We start from the raw sequence: 20,825 nt of genomic DNA, 5'->3' as shown, positions 1-20,825 counted from the left end.
CACCTCCCTTGCATTATTAGACAGCCAGACTGGTGCAACAGGTGAATACTGTAGACATTAAATCTATACCTGTAAGCACAAAACAGGCAGGCAGAAACAAAACGACACCTTTAAAACAAATGTAATTCATAAAATATTCACTAAATATGAAATATAGTCAATATTGAAACATGCAGCACAGCTCCCAGATAAACATGTTCTACTCAAGTGTTACTTTACAGCCTTCACTGTGCAAACTTCCCCTCATCACTGCAGCTCATTGTCTCTCCACACGACCTGTGCTGACATCATATGTTGTATGAAAGGACACAACCAGATCAAACCCACATACAAAAAGCAGATCAAAGTGTCTTTACTCAGTAGCAGCGTGTCCGGGGCCATTTCTCAATTCAAAGGACGAGACCTCATCTCTTTCCGTCATCAGAGTAGCCTCCAGCCTGCCGGCCTGAGCTGATGCTCGTTGGCGTTCTGGATCTCCTCCGTGTTGAGGGGAACACATTGATGCGTCCGCGGTTGTCTGTCCTCTGTCCTTGCACCTGAGCCGTAAAGCCGTTTGTGTCGGCTTGCTTCCTCTGGGCCTAATTCACACGTTAAGGAGATTGACAGAAAAGAGAACCCAACTCACACTGACCTATATGAAACAATACAGAGATGACTCAAACACACCTCTCACGTCTATCTGTGGCTTTACCTGGACTGAGTCCAAATGTGTCACGTATAAACAGTGTCTCAAACGAATGTCCCGCCAAAGAGACAAAGAGAGGGGTCAAAGTGTCACCACACAGAAAAAAAAGCTCTTGGAGAGGTCAAAACACACCTGAAAATATGTCGGTTCTGAATAGAAATAGAAAAACTCACTCCATGTAAAATGGTCCCTTTTTAATTTCCCCATTAAACCTAAATGACAAATGAGAAGACCTAGGTAAAGGTGGGATGAATAAGGACTTCATAAGGAGTTTCAGATGACAGTTTTAGACACAATGTCATCCAGCGGGCCTCTGGGTATTAAAACCTTGTTAATAGGAGAAACTGAACAATTGCAAAAGTATTTGGTTGCGCAATTCCAGGCATGGTCACTTTGTTTTATTCTTCATTGTCTTAAAAATTGCTGGCAGTGGTTTTAGACACCGTGGGTTAAGATGCTGTCAGTCTGCTGCTATAGTGGACCTTTCACTGACAAAATTGACAGCTTGAAATCCGACTAACAATCAGAGCAGTTGGACAAAAGTGCACTTGAACAGCCTGATTACAAGAGATTTCCGTTCAGTGCGTGTGACACGTGTCCAGTATCAAGGATTAAAAGGCCATGTCGCTGTGACTCTTTAGGTGTAATTACATCTTAATCACCAAAGTTAGGTTTCCCAGAAGTGTCTGAACATGAGATGACATGTTCTGTCTGTATGTTGTAGTCGCATCACATCAGACCAATGACGTGAACACAAAAAAGAGACATATCGTTTGTTTTATTACCTTTAACATGCCAGATAAATGAATTAAGATAATACAGCCTGTTATACGTCCTGTAATCAACATGTTGGCTCTATTCATTGGTGTTGTGTGATTGTCTTTGAATTTAAATCAGCCATCTGCTGTCCTGCCGCAGTCTCTTTGGCCGTCAGTCAGACTGGAAGAGACAAGTAATTAATCAGGCCAATTACTCGCGGGCTGAGATCTAGGTGAGCTGTGCGGAGGAGCTGAGCCAATGCCTGTGTCCTGTCAGAGGGGATGATTGTACATCACAGGTCAAATGCTGTCATATAGCACCAATATAAGCACATTATCAGCATACACATATAGACGATGACGGCGGGGCCAGTAGGATGTCGAAGAGTCAAAAGAGTCTGGCAGGAAAAGAGGTGTGGTCTTTCAAGAAAAACACAACGAAGCTGAAGGAGGGGAGGAGGAGGGAAAAGAGAGGTAGAGACAATGAAGGAGGGATAGAAAGAGTTGAGCTCTCCTCAGGAGTAAATCTCACTCAATCTGATCAGTGTGTGAGGTGGACTCACTCGCAGCGGACAGAGACTCACAGGGACTCACAGGTACGGACGCTTTACAATGTTAATTTAACTGAAACAGTGTGTTAATGTTGTCTATATTAGTTAAATGATACGGTTAAGAGTCATGGTGCGGCTGTGTTTACCTTTTACCATTTAGAAGCAAAGAAACATAAACCTTTTTGCAGTAAGACCTATTGCAGAAAACGATAAATGATAATTCATCATGAATCACAATATAAAATTCCACAACTCAGATTTAGAAGAAAGAAAGACGAATTTGGGGAGTGTTGGTGTCAGTTACTAAAAGCAACTGCAACTAAATGTAACTGCATTAATCTCAAGAGGTTGAGACATCAAAGATGTGGCTGTCCGTCACATTTGCATCCAACTAAACATTTTCCTAAAATACATAGTTTACGAAACGATGGATTCTTGCAGTAATCAATGCACTCAGGGAAATTAGAGGTATTTATGATGTACCACTAATTGTGCTTCTTTTAGTTGATAAAGTGGCTAAATAGAAGAATTACACTTTCACCCATTTTGTTAAATGGAGGTTGAAAAGATCGACTGCAGAGTTTGTTAGATTCCAACTAAGAGCAATAAAAATCCGTCATAAAATACATATTTTCACTCACTGTTCTAATACTGTTTGTGTCACTGACCATGACAATGAACTAGAATGCATGTGGAAGATTTAACAGTTTGACTGCAATACATAAAAGAAAAACCTCTGCTACCCAAATACATCCTATAACGGACGATGTGACAATGTATGTCAATTAAGAAAAGAAGTCAATAGCATTTAAAGCTTTTTTCATGATAATTAATGCTCCATTTCGATTATATTGTGCATGTTCCAAGTCAATTAATTCATTATTAAACATATACTGGAACATGTCAAATAAAATATAATGTAGCAGCGATGAGGAGATGCTTTATATGGGTTTTAAACTACCAAATCTGCGGTTTACATGGCATCTCACGGATTTTAATAAAACGGCTTTTTAAAACAGACAAATTATGCTTTTACACAATAAAGGCTTTTGAGTGGATGAAGCACCAGCAATGAGAATCTCACTGTGAGGGATTTACACTTGGTAATGCCTTTCTTCAACTTAAAGGGTCTCAACAGAAAAATCTGTTGACATTAATCTTGTAATGCACTGGGATGTTAATAGTTTTAACATCATCCATTCCCTGTCTCGAAATAATCTGCTTGATTACAAATAGAGAGCTCTTTAGTTTGTTTTTCAGAGTCAACAGTTTTTTTTTAATCAAAAGGTCTAACAGCTGTTGTCAGTTTTTAATTTGGGACTAATCACACTTCTTAAATATCCACCTTGACCATATGGCGCAGGGATGTTGCACGAGCCCACTGCTCACCATGGGTTTACACACACACACACACACACACACACACACACACACACACACACACACACACACACACACACACGCACAGAGAGAGCAGCACGCGAGCCCACTTATCTCTGGTTAAGGTAGCACAACAACTGTGTGTAATTAGGTTAATTGAGGGACTTGTGCTTGGTGATAAACTTCGGGCTAAACTGTGTTGATTGGGTGTGACACGGTTTTCTTCCTCGACCATCTGTCTCTCCTGTAAGCTGTTAATCAGAACAGGGACTGCAGAGACAGGACGTATTTAAGTTCAAAGGCTCTTCCTTTATTATGATGATAAGTACATTATAACAAAGATGATTTTCAATGAATTAAAACAAGGAATTCTAAAATAATTCCAAGGCTTAATAATACACTTTCAAATTGCCGTTTGTCATTGGACTATTGACTATCTTTACAGTTATCTTTCCACTGTTTCATTATTGATAAAGTACAGTGAATGATGTATGAACTATCAACACACAAACACACACACACACACACACACACACACACACACACACACACAGCTGGTCACTGTGAGCAACAGGTGGTCAGTGAGGTTTAGCTGCCACAGCACGTGTGTGCCATTTCAAAATGCCGACCATGTATAATGAAGGACGTGATGCGTTGCTGTCGAGTGGTCAGCCAGCCTTAATGATACAGAGAAAATAATATCTACTTTTTAATCAATGTACGGCTTTTCATACCATCCTCCAAGTTTAAGACTGAAATAACAAACAAATTAAATGTGTGAACCTATTTCATGAAACAAAAGCCTTGTGGGCTTCCCGGAAGTCAAAACCACCAAAGGTACCGACAAAAGTCTCACGACGCTGTCTGGTGCAGTCAGGATGTCACACTGATTTGGACTAATCCTCGCCTGGACGGCCTCTGGTAGTTTTGGCACATGCCCGTGCCATGTAAGGTCACTGCTCAGACAGACTGCAGCTGTGGGGCCAGAGACGTCTCGCTGAGCTTCTCATCCCACTCAGCGTTTGTACACTCTGGCCAGCCTGGTCTGAAAGCGTCTCTTCTCAATGTCTTGTTTCTTGTTTGAGGAAATTGACAAACAAGAACAGCACAAATACAACACAATATGTCTGTAAACTTGTAGACACAAACACAGGACACTGGGATACAAATATCAGACACATGGAAAGGTAACACAAATCAAAACAGCATTATGATGATAATACTCGGGAATAGAGCTGAATAAGCACATCACTGCATTTAAGGACACATGACTGTGCTATTGTGTGCCTCCTTGGTTGATGCTCAAAGAAAACCGTAATCTAAAAACTGTTGTTTTGTTTTACAGGTTTTTAATTTTTTAGTGAAAGAGGGAAAGAAAAAGCATCCAGAAAAAAATTATATAACGTGTGACAAAGAAGATAAAAGACAAAACTGTGATTTCCATTTGTTCTGAGTGGATACTCTGCCCATGGAGATCTTTGTTGTCACGCTCCCTGATGTCTCCTCTCCAACAACAAAGAGGTCAACACAACCTTAACCGGCATCACACGTTTTGAAGTGAAGCCAAGCTCCTTAGACTTACTGGCTGAACCGCGGATGGAGATTATGAGGAACGCTCACTCGCGACACATGTTCCTTGTTCCCATTGGGTTGTCTTTACTTTCACTTCTCCTTTGCCCTTCAAATGCCAGCTCGGGGTCTGATTACGACTATGGAGCCCACCCACGCTTTGTTTGCACCCCTATTCCTGCGGATGCAGACCCCGCCTGCTTCCCCGCAGGGGGCCCAGGTGTAGGGGCAGCAGGGCCCGGCGGACCAGGCCATCAAAGTGCACCTCCTGCTGGCTGGTGGGGGGCGAGCGAGGAGGCCAAAGCCACCATCCTCCACCTCAGGGAGAGCCTGGTCCAGCAGAAAGAGACCATCCTGGACCAGAGGGAGACCATCAGGGAGCTGACGGCCAAGCTCACCCTGTGCGAGGGCCTCGGACGAGGCGTGGCGCCTCACGACGAGCTCCACGGCACAGCGTCACACCCCCATCACCCGGGGGTGGCCGGCCATCACACGTACACCGACAACGGGCACTATAGCAACCAGCAGGGTCACCATGGAAACTTCATACCAGACTCACCGCACTTCACCTCTGTGGGGGGGCAACGCGCTAACGGGGGTCACAGCGTCCACCACCAGGACAAGGACAAACACGTGACGCCGGGAGACATCACATCATCCCCAGAGCAGATGGAGAGGATGCTGCAGGCGCTGAAGGAGAGGCTGGACAATCTGCAGGTGAGCAGCAACAGGGGGAACGTTTTTTTTTGTTTTTTTTAATTCTGTCCGACAACGATAGGAAGGAAGAAAAGGTGGATTAAAGAAATATAACACAGTTGATGAATAGGAAAGAGGAAGTAGAGGGAGGCTTGTGACGTGCAGCGTGCCACTATCGGTCTTTTTATTGCTTGGACACATTAATGCTGTGGTCACCAGATTGCTGCATAATTAAGTCCCAAAGTAGTATGTCCACTAAGTACTTGGAGAGAAAAGAACAATTAATTACTTAATTGCATAAAGCCACTCACCACATTGGTAAGAGTCACTCTGATGTCCCTCAGTGGGCACCTCAGAGCGACAACAGGCTCAGAGGTGGACGTCACACATGTAAAATACTCTGAAGCGCTGGATTGACCGGGCACATTTTAATTGAGGTTTTCCCTTTAGTTACTCCCTTTTTTCCTGGTACATCTATCTGTCTTTTTTTGAATCGCTCTTGTCCTTTAGCTGTGATCACAGACTGATGTCAGGAGCCGTTTAGTGTGTCGAGGAGATGGGGGGTGGCAGCACGACGTTGACATCCGCAGTAATTATCCTAATCTCCCCTGACAGACTAGTAATCAGGGCAGGCACAGCAATAAAGCCTGGATTACCTGAGAGGAAGAGAAGAAGCAGAAGTAGATACAGGAAGACACAATTAATATCTGACTGCTGCATTTGGCATTGAAAGATTAAGAGTGAATGTAAATAGCAGGCAAAGAAGTAAGAGACACACGAGGGCTCTCTTGGACGTACACTGTCGTAAATAGAAAACACACGAGAGGAAATCCTCTTTGTTACCAAATACTTCACCTGTGTGTTCTTCACCTCCCTCAGCAGAAGAGGAACACATCCATCACCTACTCCAGCTCTCTGAAGGAGCTGCTTCAGAGGAAGATCAGCGCTCTGGAGCAGCAGCTGCACCATCGCAGCGACTCCCACACTGGCCCGGACCACCAAGATGAAGACCGCAGACATAGAGACGACGGAGACCACCATGACGGAGACCGTTATGACGGAGACCACCGTGACGGAGACCATCGTGATGGAGACCACCACGACAGTGACCACAATGACGGAGACCATCACGATAGCGACCATCACGGCAGCGACCATCACGATGGCGACCATCCCGACGGCGACCATCCTGACGGAGAGCATCATGAGGATGGACACCCTAATGACCACAAGGACGACCACAACGATGGCGGTCACAGCGACGATGACGAGCGCCACAGTAATGAAGCAGAGAGTCACGGTTTCCTTTCACACACAGGATACAGAGAACCAGTGCCACGGACTGGTTTCCACTCAAATAAACTGGAAGCAATGCTCAACCAGCTGCACCTCACAGGTACACAACTAGTGTGGGGAACTTTTAACATGCGGTCAGTCCTCACAGCCAAGGAGTTATGACCTGTTTAAACTAATACTTGGTCTACATTGTGTGAGCAGCGTGTTCTGCAGCTGCGAATGTCACCAAAGACGAGGGAAGAACTGGCAGTGTGGAAGAACACACACACACACACGCACACACACACACACACACACACACACACACACAAGCTGCAAAACGTTACACGGAGATATTGGGAATACATTGTCATATCTCATTCTTTGCGATTTTAAGTCAGGAGATTTATCTACAAATAAAAAAGCTTTTTACGTGAACTTTCCCTCCATTTTTATGAAATAGTTCTGTATTTTGGATGATCAATATTTAAAAATCAAAATCAGGAATGAAGTAGGGTTTTTAAGTTCTTATGATCAAAAGCTCCATAAGAAATGGAAGTTTAGGATCTTAGATTGTTTTATTCACTGTCAAGGTGAAGAGTGAACTTTGAATATAAATGCTCAGGCCAGATACACGTGATGTACTTCAAATTGCTCAGAAATATGAAACCGTTAACCGTGATGTACGGTGCGATTGTTTTCTCATGGTATGATGTTATTTCTCTCCAAAAACAGGCTCTGGCAGGACAAAGTTTCAGAGTCCTGATGCCTTCCAGATCAGCTTCCCCATAAGATCCAACTACATGTACGGGCGGGTGAAGAAGACGCTGATGCAGGAGATCTTCGCTCTGACTCTGTGTCTTTGGATCAAGGCGGGCGTGGGACCCGGCCTGGGGACGCCCTTTTCTTACTCGGCCCCCGGACAGGCCAATGAACTGGTGCTCATCGAGTGGGGGAACAACCCCATGGAACTGCTGATCGATGACAAGGTGGAGAGGACATATAGATGCAGCACAGGGAGTTTTAAGCTTAGTGTGCGGTTACAGTGCTCAGGCCCATTTTCTCAATCAGCTTCTTACTGTGGGTGATAGGATCACAGATATTAATATTGTCGTATTTCTTTGGACAGCACAGGGTTAAAAAAAAAATTAAAAAGGTGGCGTCACAAATTGTTGAGCAGCAATGAAGATTAAAATCTAAGGATGGGTGGTTGTTTGCTGACTGTCAATCAAATCTAACACACACACACACACACACACACACAGAGTATACGTTTTAAACTCTTAAAAAATATCTCTACGTATTAGTCAATCAATAACTTTGTCACTCATATAATCCTGAACATTTAATATCATAAGGAATTCCTTTACATGACACATCTTAAAAGACCTACATGCTGTCTAAGCAGTTTCAACCATCTAAAGTGTGTTTGCTGCTTCATTGTCAACTAAAATATGCAGCAGGTTGCAGAGATATTTAAAAACATGTTTTCTTTCTTCAGTAAGTACTTGTATTACACCAGGATGTGTCCGTATCATTGTCTCATCATCTCCAATGGCTCATCCGCAGGCTGTGACGCTCCCTCTGACCCTTGAGGATGCCAAATGGCACCACGTGTGCGTGACCTGGTCAACACGGGACGGACAGTGGGAGGCCTACCAAGACGGAGTGCAGAGGGGGTCCGGGATAAATCTTTCCCCCTGGCACCCTATCAAACCTGGAGGGGTCTTCATCCTGGGACAGGAACAGGTAAAGACAACGAGATGTGCTACCTGTTACATTTCAGTAAGGGAGTGAGAATGAAATATGCTAAATATTAAGCTCTGAGTTTGAAACAATTTACAGTCCAGAAAAGCCTTTTTGGGGGGTTCCTTATGACATTAAGTGCCTGTATTTGTGCACAAATTGAGCATGTCAAAGTATTGGTTTGGAAAACAAGTGTCACTGTGGATGGTGAATGTTCTTTCCCTCTTCTTCAGGACACTCTCGGAGGCCGTTTTGATGCCACTCAGTCATTCGTGGGCGAGATATCCGACGTGCACATGTGGTCGCATGTCCTGACTGCCAGTGACATCTACAGCCTGGCCTCCTGCGGCAGCCACCTCAGAGGAGATGTCCTGGCGTGGTCCGAGACAGAGGTGGAGCTTCATGGAGGCGTCGCCAAATACCCCTTTGACCCCTGCCACTGAAAGACCATAACACCAGATCCTTGAACGTACCGAGAACATGAATTATAGATCAAAATGTGTGAGGATAAAACAAGTCCCTGTGGCTTTCAGGTGTTTTTTAGGACGATCATTCAGCGGCACCAACCCAATGCCTTCCTCTAAACTTAATCGGAGACCTTTTCTTTAAAAAGAATAACAATAAGTCTTATCAGTGTTTACAGAGACTTTGCAGGGACCTAGTGGACTTTGGCCTCAGGTTTTGGGCTCTATTGTAATCATGAGCTAGTGTTGTATGTGACATATTGTCATATTGTTAATAAGACGTCATTCTGGAGGGGCTGTGATGAAATTAGCAGACCTTACATGTGTTCTGTTGTGGTGAAATGTGACAAACTGTTGTTATTTTTGGATGATAGTCATAGAAATGTGTTAAGAAATCAATTTGTAAACTGGATGCTTCTTTTTTTCGAAAGGTGTGCCAGGAAATACGGCTAACTTACCAAAGAAAATGTCGAATAGATTTGTGTTACACAACTTTAAATCATTTAAGTGTCATAGATAGATTGATGTTTTATTTTGGGATAAATACTGTAAAGCCTGTCAGACTGAACTAAGTTTCACTTTCGCGTTTTGTAAACTGCATCCGTTTATTCACTTAACAAATTCATGACATGCATCACTTTTTCCCCCCGAATATATTTGAATTATCTATTTGAAATTGTGTATTTTCTGTGATCAAGTCATTGAACTGTGGCTTCTTAATTTCTTACATGATCTGGCCTTGACTGTATATTTGTTAATGTGCTGTATATAAAACAATGAATTCAGGCCAGGTTAGATTTTTGACATTACAAATGTTGTGTTTGTGATTTTATTGTTTTTATGTTATGAAAATGTAAATTAAAAAAAAGGTATAAAAAAAATATGTTTTTCATCACTTGTAGACGTCCAACCCAAACAGGTCAACTGGCAAAACAACATATTAGAATATTATCTAAAGACTTGAATGCCAGTGTGAGACATGTTCACAATGCAGAAGACCCACAAGACTTAACTTGAAACAATTAACTAATGTCAACGTTATCTGAATTCTACTGACGCTCGCGAGTTACAAAGACCCAAATTTACCAGGTTTTGGAATTGTTTCAACGTGAGCTCAGGTGTTGTGCGTCTACAGAGAATAAAAAAAGAGACTGGAAACAAAAAGATAGGCCATCTCTATAAGCGAGCACGCTTATGACCAACGTTTCTACGGTTGATACTTTGTACGTTCGGTCGGGCAAACAATGACGCGAATGTCGCAAGCTTTGCTTTCACCACATACATATATACACTTACATGCTTATATGCAGTATGCATCATGTAATTGTTGTTTTCCCTCTTGGTGTAGTGTGTTGCAAGTGCTAAAATGTCAAAGTTAAAACATATGCAGCAATCCGTCATCTCGGTTTACCATTTATTGTTACACAGTAGTTTACTGGCACCAATGTATCATTTTCATTTTGCTACATTTACAGATGATCTATCCATCTTCACCTCACAGTAAATAAAAATAAATAAATACAAAATTAACACATTTTCTGAAAAGGGTGGAATCAGAAACAGAGGTCCAGTTTTCAATCTGATCATTTCAGTGTTCAATATTTAGTTTTAATGGAAATATTTGTGGTCCGAAGAGGATTTGTTTTTGGCAACTTTGCACTTCAAGAATACCCAGAACGGGAAGGCCTACAGACACTCCATGTTTTGAATGGATGCACTAACATGGAGGCATAAATTTAGGCCTTTGTCAGCTTGATGAAGAAGGAGAATAAAAGGCAATCCTTGATCTGTATAACAGGGTCTACACGTTCTGATCAGAGAGAAAAGACCTCATTTTAATTCAAACAACATGATCTTCATCAGGTGAACAAATACGGTACATGTTGTTAAAAAAGACTGCTAAAGCGGGCACTGGCCAGGTGGTGGCGCTATACAGTATTTCTACACAGTTCATGGTTCATCCTTCATCGTAGTGCAGTGTATGAGATCGCCAGTAGAGGGTGATGAAGAGTATTGTCAGTCAAAGTAACAGCATTTTCTCCAAAATGCTAAAATTGATAAAGTGCAGTAGACAAGTATTTTCACTACAATTTAAAATGCCAAGTCAACAAACTACTAGTAATAAGTTCAGAAACTGGATGTCAAGCAAAACTATCACTGGACACAAATCTAGACTCGTTACTGATTCATTACATTTGAACATTTTAATATTATATAATGAATCAAAGCTTTGTTAGTGTTCCTTGTTTTGTTGTCTCTTCATTTCTATCACTGTGGTATGATGGGTTGATATATTTCAGCTTGTGAAAAGCTTCACCACATTTCAAGTGGACACTTGGCAGCCCATGAAAGTAAAGTTGATGAGAGTTTAACAGAGCGAGGCTCATTCCTGCTTGTGCTTTACAGTCTGGTTGACTCTAAAAACCAACAGGGTGGCCAAGAGTTAAATCAGACTACTAAACATTTCCTAAATATCTTTATTTTCCGATAAAACTAAGATTAAAACAATTTACTCTATGCATGACTCAACTTCCATGTTAAATGCAATTTCTCCATGTCAACAGGGAACACTAACACTCAAAATCAGTGCACTAGTATGATCAGCGGCGCATCAGTACCTACGACTGACACCTCAATTTATCAACATGCAGTCCTACAGTAGCTCGTACAAAAATCTGATTTTAACAAAAGATAAAGAATAAATTAAATCATTTCTATGTGTATCGTAAACAAATATGCTAACATCTATTTACAAAAAGTATACATTGTAATGAGCTGCCTTTGTGATTTCTTAAAACCCACGATAGCGGACAGACCAGGTTCCAACAGTTAAATGTCTGACAGAGTTATTGAGAGAAAAATGTCAATGTTCGTCAGCGAGAAGGAAATAATTTAGGGTATGCTTGAACGTTACTTCAGAGAGGACGTCGTGATCGTTGCTCAGTATAGTGTTATGAAGGATTTGTAAACAGGCCTGTAGACTGGAACTACGGGTTACTCTGCTATTGCAGATTATATATCTCGAGATATATATATATATCTCGAGATATATATATATATATATATATATATCTCGAGATAGAGATATATATATATATATATATATATATATATATATATATATATATATATATATATATATATATATATATATATATATATATATATATATATATAGTCTTAGCTATCTGAAAACAAGCAGCTATCTGGAAGGAGAGGAACAGCTGTCTCCGTTAATTCTGCAAGTGCAGCAACTGTTCTGCCTCGAGAAGCGACCATATTTATAGGTCAACAGTAACTTGGTGAATGGTAATGAACAGTGACATTTTCCTCACATAATGGTTACAGTATCTAAGAGTAGACCGTCACAATTTGTGTCAAAGCCATTAAGAGTAGTATAGGAAGCAATGGACACGTCTCTAATCTGTAATCATTTGCTGATTTGACTTGACGGATTCCTCTCTGACCAACATGGACTAAAAATACATCTTGTTAGTGTTTGAATAGTGCATTCACATTTTCTCTTGGGTAAGCACCATCAAGAAAGGCAATGTCTCATTCAGGCAGCGTCAATACGTGTGAAAGACGACTTCACAAGAACGGAAGCTGCTTGCTACCCTTAAGACCATATTCACACTAATGCAGATAGATGTCAAAAAGACACGTTCAAAAGATTTTCTGTCCAAACTATCATTTTCAGATAGTCTAAAAGTTGTTGTTGCACCATAACAAATACCATCAAACTATGAAGCGTGCACAAACTGCTTCAGCCAGCAGCGTGACATATTTCTGCTGAATGACTGTCTGCTGTTTCTAAAGTTTTGTTTGTGGTTCACAAAGCAACTGTGAAATAGGAAGTAAGAAAGAAAAAGTACGATTATCAGAATTAAATCCAGACCTGAAATCCTGACAATTATAGCATTTGTTTTTGAATCCTCCCATTTTCCCAGTGTTTGCTAATTTGTCCATATTGGGTAAGCAGAATGATTTTTTGAAATCTCACATCAGTGCAGCTATGGTCTAAGACACATTTCACAGTTTACTTAAATGCTGAACGAGAGAGAGGAATGTGGTGATAAGACGGGACGGACGGCGTAAGGTGGTGTATAACAGCAGTAGTGTAAGAAACAAGATTACAGGAGGCAGCCACAGTGGGTGAACGCCTCACTCTTGATGTGGCTGTCGAGAGTCTAATAGAAAGGATAGGAAGGAGCCTTCCCATCAGGAAGAGGATGCATTCTCGGGACAGGGGAAAAGAGGGTTAACGAAACCTATGCACAAGTAGTGAGGAGCTGGGATGAAAACCTGTGTCCAGTGTTGGAAGGAGGGATGAGAATGTCAAAGGAAGACGGGGAAAGATGATGGGAATACTCTAGGGTTGTTCCTCCTTCTTCTTCAGTGATATACGTTTCTTCCTGGCAGCGAGCATTTCATAGAAGGGATCAACACTGACAGCAGATCTGTACAAGTGACAAAGAAACACTATTGAATTGAGAGGATCAAATATACAATTAAAAAGACCAGACAGCAGTTAGGATTTTTAAATTGGGCTCTTAAATTAGAGGGTACCTCTTGGGATACCACTACCCTCATTTTTCTTGTGACATTATCCGCAATGTTTATTTCCATACTTGATGCTGTGGATCCATTCATCCTTCTCCTCCGGTGTGGGGGCGGAGATACGATACACATTGTGGTTTCCTTCCACTACTCTCCCATCGGCCTCAGTCTTACACGCCTTGATCAGCTGACCGCGGTTGTTGGGGATGTACAACTCAAAACAATTCTGTTGGGAGAAAGGAAAGGTCAATTTGATAAACAATTATATACACAAAGTAGAATTATGATAATTGCATATGCTTATATATAATAAAAAAGCAAACTTACAGGTTTTCTTGGGTCTTCTACCTCACGGATGCTGAGGTTTTCCAAGGGAATGATGCCTCGGGGCTCCTTATCCTGTTAGTAAAAAACACAAAAATCACAGCAGATCAGGGCCACAATAGTTACTGCAACATTCAAGTGCCTTCGTTAAAAAGAAAATAGAAAATCCTCTATTAGTCCCACAGCAGGGACATTTGCAGTATTACAGCATCAAAAGAGATAGTTTTTTAACAACCGCTTGTTGTTGCACTAAGTACAATAAGTAACAGTTAAGATATAATGAACGAGTAAACAAACAAAGTTTAAGAAACTCTGACCGAATGGTTGAGTTCACATTATTTAAGGTTCAAGGTTTTTATTTTGCCACTTGTGCCTAGACCAACAGACCAGACACATTGGATTTCTTTGTGCAGGGCTCCATGAGTCAGTTTTGGAAATAAAAACACACTATAATATGAAATAAAACAAATATAAAAGATGAAAACACTATACATATGGCATTATATATGTACAAAAGGTGGTAGTATATAAAAGAACGGTTATTGTACATATATTAACAGCTATGCGTCTAAGCCTGAAGTTCAGTAACCCAACTTCCTTTCAGATACAGTCTAATATTGACAATTTACCTCTCTACATCCTATTCGGACAGTTAAATTCACTGGATAGAGTGGCAATGTCAAATGAACTCAAATGTTGCATGTGCAAACAAAGACTTACTGTGGTGTATTCAAAGTAATAAAGGCAGTTGTCTGTGAGGATGAACCATCGCCGTTTCCAGGTTTTCACTCGTCCCCCTGAAACACAAGAATACAGTCATGTTGATGAGTGCGGGAGGGAAAAAGATTTCCTGAGGTGGTCAAAGTTGAAAAGACACTATTCTACATTTTCTACATTCTTACAGCATTCTCTTTTTACTACAACAACTGTAAGTACATACCTCCTGAGAAAACAAGCAGCGGCAGTAGAGGGTGGAAATCGCAGGAAGAAGCAGAGACAAAAGGGACCAGAGTATTTAGAGGAAGACAGAGGACAAATAGAGAAAGAGAGACAGACGGGGAGGAGGACGAGAAAGAGATTAATTAGTGACACGGAGATCACAGGTACTGCCATGCAAAAGAAATCAGATTTTGCCGTGACGGAAGAAAGCGAGTCTCTTGTTCACCATGATGCAATGGCAATGTTCAAATGCCACAATACTGTGAGCTGACAATTAAAGAGCCAGCAAACCTCAGACAACATCCTAGCAAAAAGCCTCAAGACAAACTAAAGTACACAACTAGGATACAGAACATATTACTGTCTTTACAGTCCTGACATCTGTAACATTTACATACTTGATTTGTGTATTCTAAGTGTCAAAGTCCACATGAAGGGTAGAAGTACTCCACAACAGAGCAGAAACGTCTCAGTGGCATCATCTCACCAAGTTTAAGAAGCCAGCCCTCTCTGTCAGGGTTAAAGAAGGTGTGTGTCAGGTCGTTGCCGTCGTCTTCTGGGATCTTAAAGGGCTCATTTTTAATGCTGTCGTAAAGATTCTGTCATAACACACAAGATGATGAAATAAGTTCAATAAAATATCTTCACTGGCTTTACTTTAATTGTCACTTCAAAGAAAAGTAATGTAGAGCTCATCGTACTCTCAGCAGGTCCTCAGGCAGGTCTCCTCCCTCATTGATGCCTCGGTTCATTGAGATGAAACGGTCCACTCCAGGTTTGTCCCTCACGTTCGGGTTATGGAGGCTTGTATTCAGCATAATGATGGCAAATGACAGCACATAACATGTGTCTGCAAACAGGATAGACAAGCAAGAGAATGCTCAGCACTGAATTACAAAAACTAATTTATAGGGCTGAACCTTAATGTCAGACTATTTGAGGAAATAATGAAAGAAAACCAAAAAACAACTGAATATAGTACAACTGAAAAGCAATGTGTACAAATTGATTCTGCATGCTTTCATATCTGGTTTAGAGGCGTATCATTTGTGTGAGTGCACATCGTATGCGAAATGCTCCTTCCTGCAATACATCCTAGAAAAATAAAACTTCATTTAAAGAGACAGCTCCTGACCATACACAGAAGTCGTCCTACATTAGATTGGTAACAGATTAGACAACATGAAAAGCATGGTGTGTGTGTGTGTGTGTTTACCAGTGCTCTGGAAGACACCAGGGTTGCAGTGGCAGTATCGCTGAGCAAAGGCCTCCATCATTCTGTCAATCTTCTGAGCTTCACCAGGCAAACGGAAACTCCACAGGAATTGTCTGCAGAGAACAGTTCGAGGTTTAGGTCAAGTCAAAGAGAACAAATTTGGCAATCGAGGTTGAGTTAGACACTCAATACTGCTTTCTTGTTTTACAAAACAAAACAAAAAAGTCCCTCCCTGACCTGAAGTGATAATGAGAGGGGGACTTTCCATAGTGGAGACTGTTTTTCAGAGTCAATGCCAGAACACCATTCAGGAGATTCTGTCCTTGGTTCAAAACAACACACCGAACAGTTTACCTGAGGGCCTGGACGAGGTTGAGATCAGTAAACTCATGGAGGTCAACAAAAGCCTGAAGAACTTTGAGGTTGAAGTCATCCCTGCAGAACAGCAACAGATAGTTCACAGTTAAAAATGGCTGATACAGAAAGAGAACAAATACAGAAGATATTTTAAGACCAATCACCTTTCTCCGAGGTAATCTCCTATAGCGGTCTTGTTGAGGCCCTCTCCTTTGTAAAGAAACTGGGCAACGTCCTCTGTATTATGTCTGAGTAGCTCATTCTCCACCAGAAACACAATGCCCTGAAGAGGAGGGGGAGAGTCTCTCACCACACAGCTAAGACAGAGTGAACTCAAAGAAGACTTATAGCAGTATTAAAGAGTTTTACCTTTTTTGGGTCCATATTGAATTTCTTCCTTCCCATTGCCACATGCCTACTTTTCTGGAGAGTTTTACTGCAAAGAGCAAAACAAGTCCAATATAAGCAAGACTGGCTCTTGTAGTATTTGAGTTACATCTCCTTAACAATAATTCTAACAGCTCAGAGAAACAAATCACTGAAGATCAGATATTATCACAACACATATTTAACATTAAACAACATGAATACATTGCTCTTATTTGTCAAAGTTACATTGTGAGGATGACAGTAACATAACCCAGAAAAAATGTTACCAATTACAGTGAAAGTGATAAAGTTGATCAATTGCAAGTAATAATGTATTCGGGAATGGGAAATAAAAACCTGCACACTGTGGGGATCACTTAAGCCAACTCTGGTCTTTTTGGCCAAATCCAATATTGATTAGAGTATTGTAGCAAAGTTACTGTGTGCATTTTTGTCTTACCTGCCCTCTGTGCTGGTCTCCAGCCCCTCCACCTCCAAAATGGCCTCTCTTAATTCCTCTCTGAGTCTCTGTATCTCTTGCAGCAGGACGCCCTTCCTCCTGCGGATGTCCTCCAGCTCAGAACGCTCCTCTGGGCTCAGGTCTATGGGGACTGTAGGGGAAGAGAAGAAGAATGACTCCATTACTGCTGCTGCTGCAGATATAACACATTGTAACTCTGCAACATAACAAGGCAGACTGTGTCTTTATTAGTAACACAAAGTACAACTATTTTAAGAACTACATTGTTACTCAAAATTGGTTATTACTACTCCTATCAATATGCTACAAGGGAGAGTAAGTAGGGCAGAAGCATTAGGAACTCCACAGAGGCAAAACAAAACCTACAGTGGAAAAGAACTGGGTGACACTTTTGTGAAGATAAAATTGTCTCTTAATTTTAAATCAGTTGCACTATTTCCAGACCACACTTTTAAACATTCAGCCTTAATCTGTCCCTTTATTGTCCTCCCTAATTGTTTCCTTTCCTATTCGTTTATCTCCTTATTGCAGCAGTTCGTGTAATCTGTAAAAAACAAAATACGGAAACTCTGCAGTCTCCTGTTTTTCCATTTAAATAAAATGTACGAGAGCATTAACACCGTGTACCGTCTGATTGTGATACACTTAGACAAACATTTCATGGACTCAACAGACACCTGCACAGACCGACACGAGGCGACTGTAAAACTCAAAGCCAGACTGTCAGTTAAATGAGAAATATCTACTGGCCGATATTAGCTTATGAATAAAAACCCCAGATTTGTTTTAAAGGTGGTTTAAAAACCACACACAAAAAAAACAGTTAAAAAATGCTTCTCACTAACATTATCATGGCAGGCAATTCATTTAAGTTGTATTTACTGGGTGATGAGACATCCTCTCGGAAATTTTGGTCACCACCCAATTAATAATTTAAACGAAAGTGAATGGATTTTTAATGATGCTGCTCAATAGACCATCTTCATTGCAACTCCTTACCAATGGAAAAGTGGTCCCTTAAAAAAGTGTTCAAAGTGGGGCGCTGTAATATTCAGACTGAAAGCAGCTCCATCATTCACATTATAAAATTTTAGATGTGGTCTCTTATATGAGGTCTATTAACAGGCTTGTGAAACAGTGCCATCCAGATAAAACAGAAATATATTTAGATTACGTCGACTGAAGGATTTCTATGGGATGAAAACCATGACATAATTCATTTTATCAAACGAGTTATGAGGGATGTAGCTAAAGATAACTTTAAAATGGACATCTGGGTGATAAATAATGATCAGACATGTACTCGGAAATTTCACTAACTGGAAAATATATATATATATTTTTTCATGTTTCGAAGGCTGGATTACATTTGAATTACACAATCTGGCTAAAACACAATTGCCTGTTTGTTAAACACATCTATTTGCATTTCTAAATATTGCTGCCATATATATATATATATATTTTCTGACAACTCAAACTGAGGTGGACAGTTCACACCTGGATACAATTCTAATTTAGGTCTGCCCTGCACTAAATCTCAGTTCTGCCATCATAAATATTGCAATAGTCCAATCCCCCAATGCAGCTGATTCAGCTGCATTGGGACATTAAAGACTATAGTTTGAGGTGGTGTGGTAGATTGCATTGTGCTGCATGGTTTTAAATATCAAGTCAATTCGTGTCACAGTTGGTGGACAAGATATTAGAAACACATCAAAGCATGAAGCAATACAAATGAATAGTGACTGAGTCTCCAAATCCTTAATCACTGACTATCAATTTGAATCAACACCTCAAGTTTCAGTTGAACAGACGTCTTCATATTGCTCAGTTGTTGCAATGGACTTCAGCTCGATGTGTCAGAAATGTGTGTGTGTGTGTGTGTGTGTGTGTGTGTGTGTGTGTATATATATATATATATATATATATATATATATATATATATATATATATATATATATGTATGTGTGTGCACTGAACGTCTATTTTGACCTAACCACCCAGATCAAGGGCTCGAAGTTGCAGCTTGTGAACAGCAGCACCCACATCGTCCCAGACCTCTGTGTTTACTCTGCAAAACAAACAGCTGCTCTAAAACAAACGAACCACGCCCACAGTCTGGATCAACAGGACGATGATTCATCTACAGTCAGTCAGGCTAGTGAGAAGAGGAGAAAGACTGCTCCATTAGTAAAAGCAATGCCCCATTTTAACTCGTGTGTAGCTTATGTGTAGCTTGAAGGCTTATTAGGGTGTTAGCTCAAACGTTAGCTAGCTCCGAGCAGTGAACTAATCAATATTTAGTTGGCGTCGGGCGAAGCTAACGCATCTTTGTGACTCGTTTGACCAAAACGTGGTTGACGTGCACCCCCATACTGTTCAGAAAAGATGGCAAAGGAATATAGTCCACCATTTCATGACACGTTAGTTGTTAAACGGAATGACCACCGTGTCACACCTGAGCAAATCAACTGAGCCAGGCTACAACTAGCCACAGTTAGCTCGAGGCAGCTCATGCAAAAGGCTCATTAGTAACGTGAAGCCCACTTACTGTAGTCCAGGTCATCCATTTTGGGCGCTTTACTTTTAGGCATAAATAGTTCAGAGTCGACTGTCATTAAATATCGGAAAACTAGGGATATATGTATAAATATATCCTAAAAACTAAAGGGAAAAAAATAGACAACCCCTGGTGTCGAAATGTTGGGCCGGAGACAAAGAAGGTGGCGACACCGGAAGTGGTGTCTGACTGTCGAGTGGGCTTCTTCCGGTCAGTTGTTTTTCAAAATACAACACTTGAAGTTGAATATACATTATATTTGTTTCATATTCTCGAGACCCTTTGCTGTCCATTGACTTTTCTCTATCTACTTTGATCTGAAAGATTACAGATGATCTAAATACATTTTCACAGCAAACTTTTACATTCAGGAAGTGTCTGAATGTTTTCCAGCTGTTTCCAGTGTGCACCTCTTAAGAGGAGCTAAGAAGATACTTTAATGATGATAGGATTTTCCAAATTGGATTTTATAGTTTTTGACTAAAACAAAATATAATTTAAGAATGAGTCATTGTAAATACATAAAATAGAAAGGTCATACCACAATGGCCACTCAGTGGCACGATTCTGGTGCTTTTGAATGTACCAGATTGTCCTCTTTCTTTCCTTTGTGGCAATGGGACCTAAAATGTATTTACTCTGGGACTTTTTATAAAAGGCCTTTTCCAAAATGTATCAAAGAAGTTGTGAGACAGTAAAATCTGAAAAAGAAAGCCTAAGGGGACAAGTCACAGGAATAGTGTAACTGTATTATAGTTGTTTTTCAATTGTGAACTGTTATTGAGAAGAGTGGAAACAAACTATGTTGGCCAGTAGTGTCATTCGATACATTTGACTGATAAAAGCAACATCCTCCTCTTTATATTACACTTCTCACTGTATTCAGAACTAA

The 20,825-nt window shown here is 40.8% G+C and overlaps 2 protein-coding genes across 2 annotated transcripts; one reads left to right on the top strand and one right to left on the bottom strand.

Moving 5' to 3' along the window:
- Window positions 1-4,970: 4,970 nt before the first annotated feature.
- On the top strand, window positions 4,971-9,411 carry si:dkey-283b15.2 (neuronal pentraxin-2). The gene is made up of 5 exons (XM_068570195.1): window positions 4,971-5,660; window positions 6,522-7,035; window positions 7,650-7,903; window positions 8,484-8,663; window positions 8,894-9,411. Exons 1-5 carry the CDS (start codon window positions 4,971-4,973, stop codon window positions 9,101-9,103), a joined length of 1,848 nt encoding a protein of 615 aa, XP_068426296.1. The 3' UTR covers window positions 9,104-9,411.
- A 2,898-nt stretch (window positions 9,412-12,309) lies between these two features.
- Window positions 12,310-20,096, bottom strand: cyth2 (cytohesin 2). Its single transcript, XM_068570112.1, has 12 exons — window positions 19,925-20,096; window positions 17,350-17,500; window positions 16,890-16,956; window positions 16,685-16,803; window positions 16,518-16,598; window positions 16,164-16,276; window positions 15,649-15,797; window positions 15,435-15,546; window positions 14,729-14,805; window positions 14,012-14,083; window positions 13,756-13,910; window positions 12,310-13,584 (listed from the first exon to the last, which is right to left on the bottom strand). The coding sequence occupies exons 1-12, from the start codon at window positions 19,989-19,991 to the stop codon at window positions 13,497-13,499; spliced, it is 1,251 nt and encodes a 416-aa protein (XP_068426213.1). The 5' UTR covers window positions 19,992-20,096; the 3' UTR covers window positions 12,310-13,496.
- Between the last annotated feature and the right edge of the window lie 729 nt (window positions 20,097-20,825).

The sequence above is a fragment of the Clinocottus analis genome, unplaced genomic scaffold, assembly GCF_023055335.1.
Source record: "Clinocottus analis isolate CAN_PGR_092001 unplaced genomic scaffold, fCliAna1.0.p SCAF_9, whole genome shotgun sequence".
Lineage (NCBI taxonomy): Eukaryota > Metazoa > Chordata > Actinopteri > Perciformes > Cottidae > Clinocottus > Clinocottus analis.
Note: the sequence above shows the minus strand (reverse complement) of the source record. Positions and strands in the feature narration are given on the sequence as shown.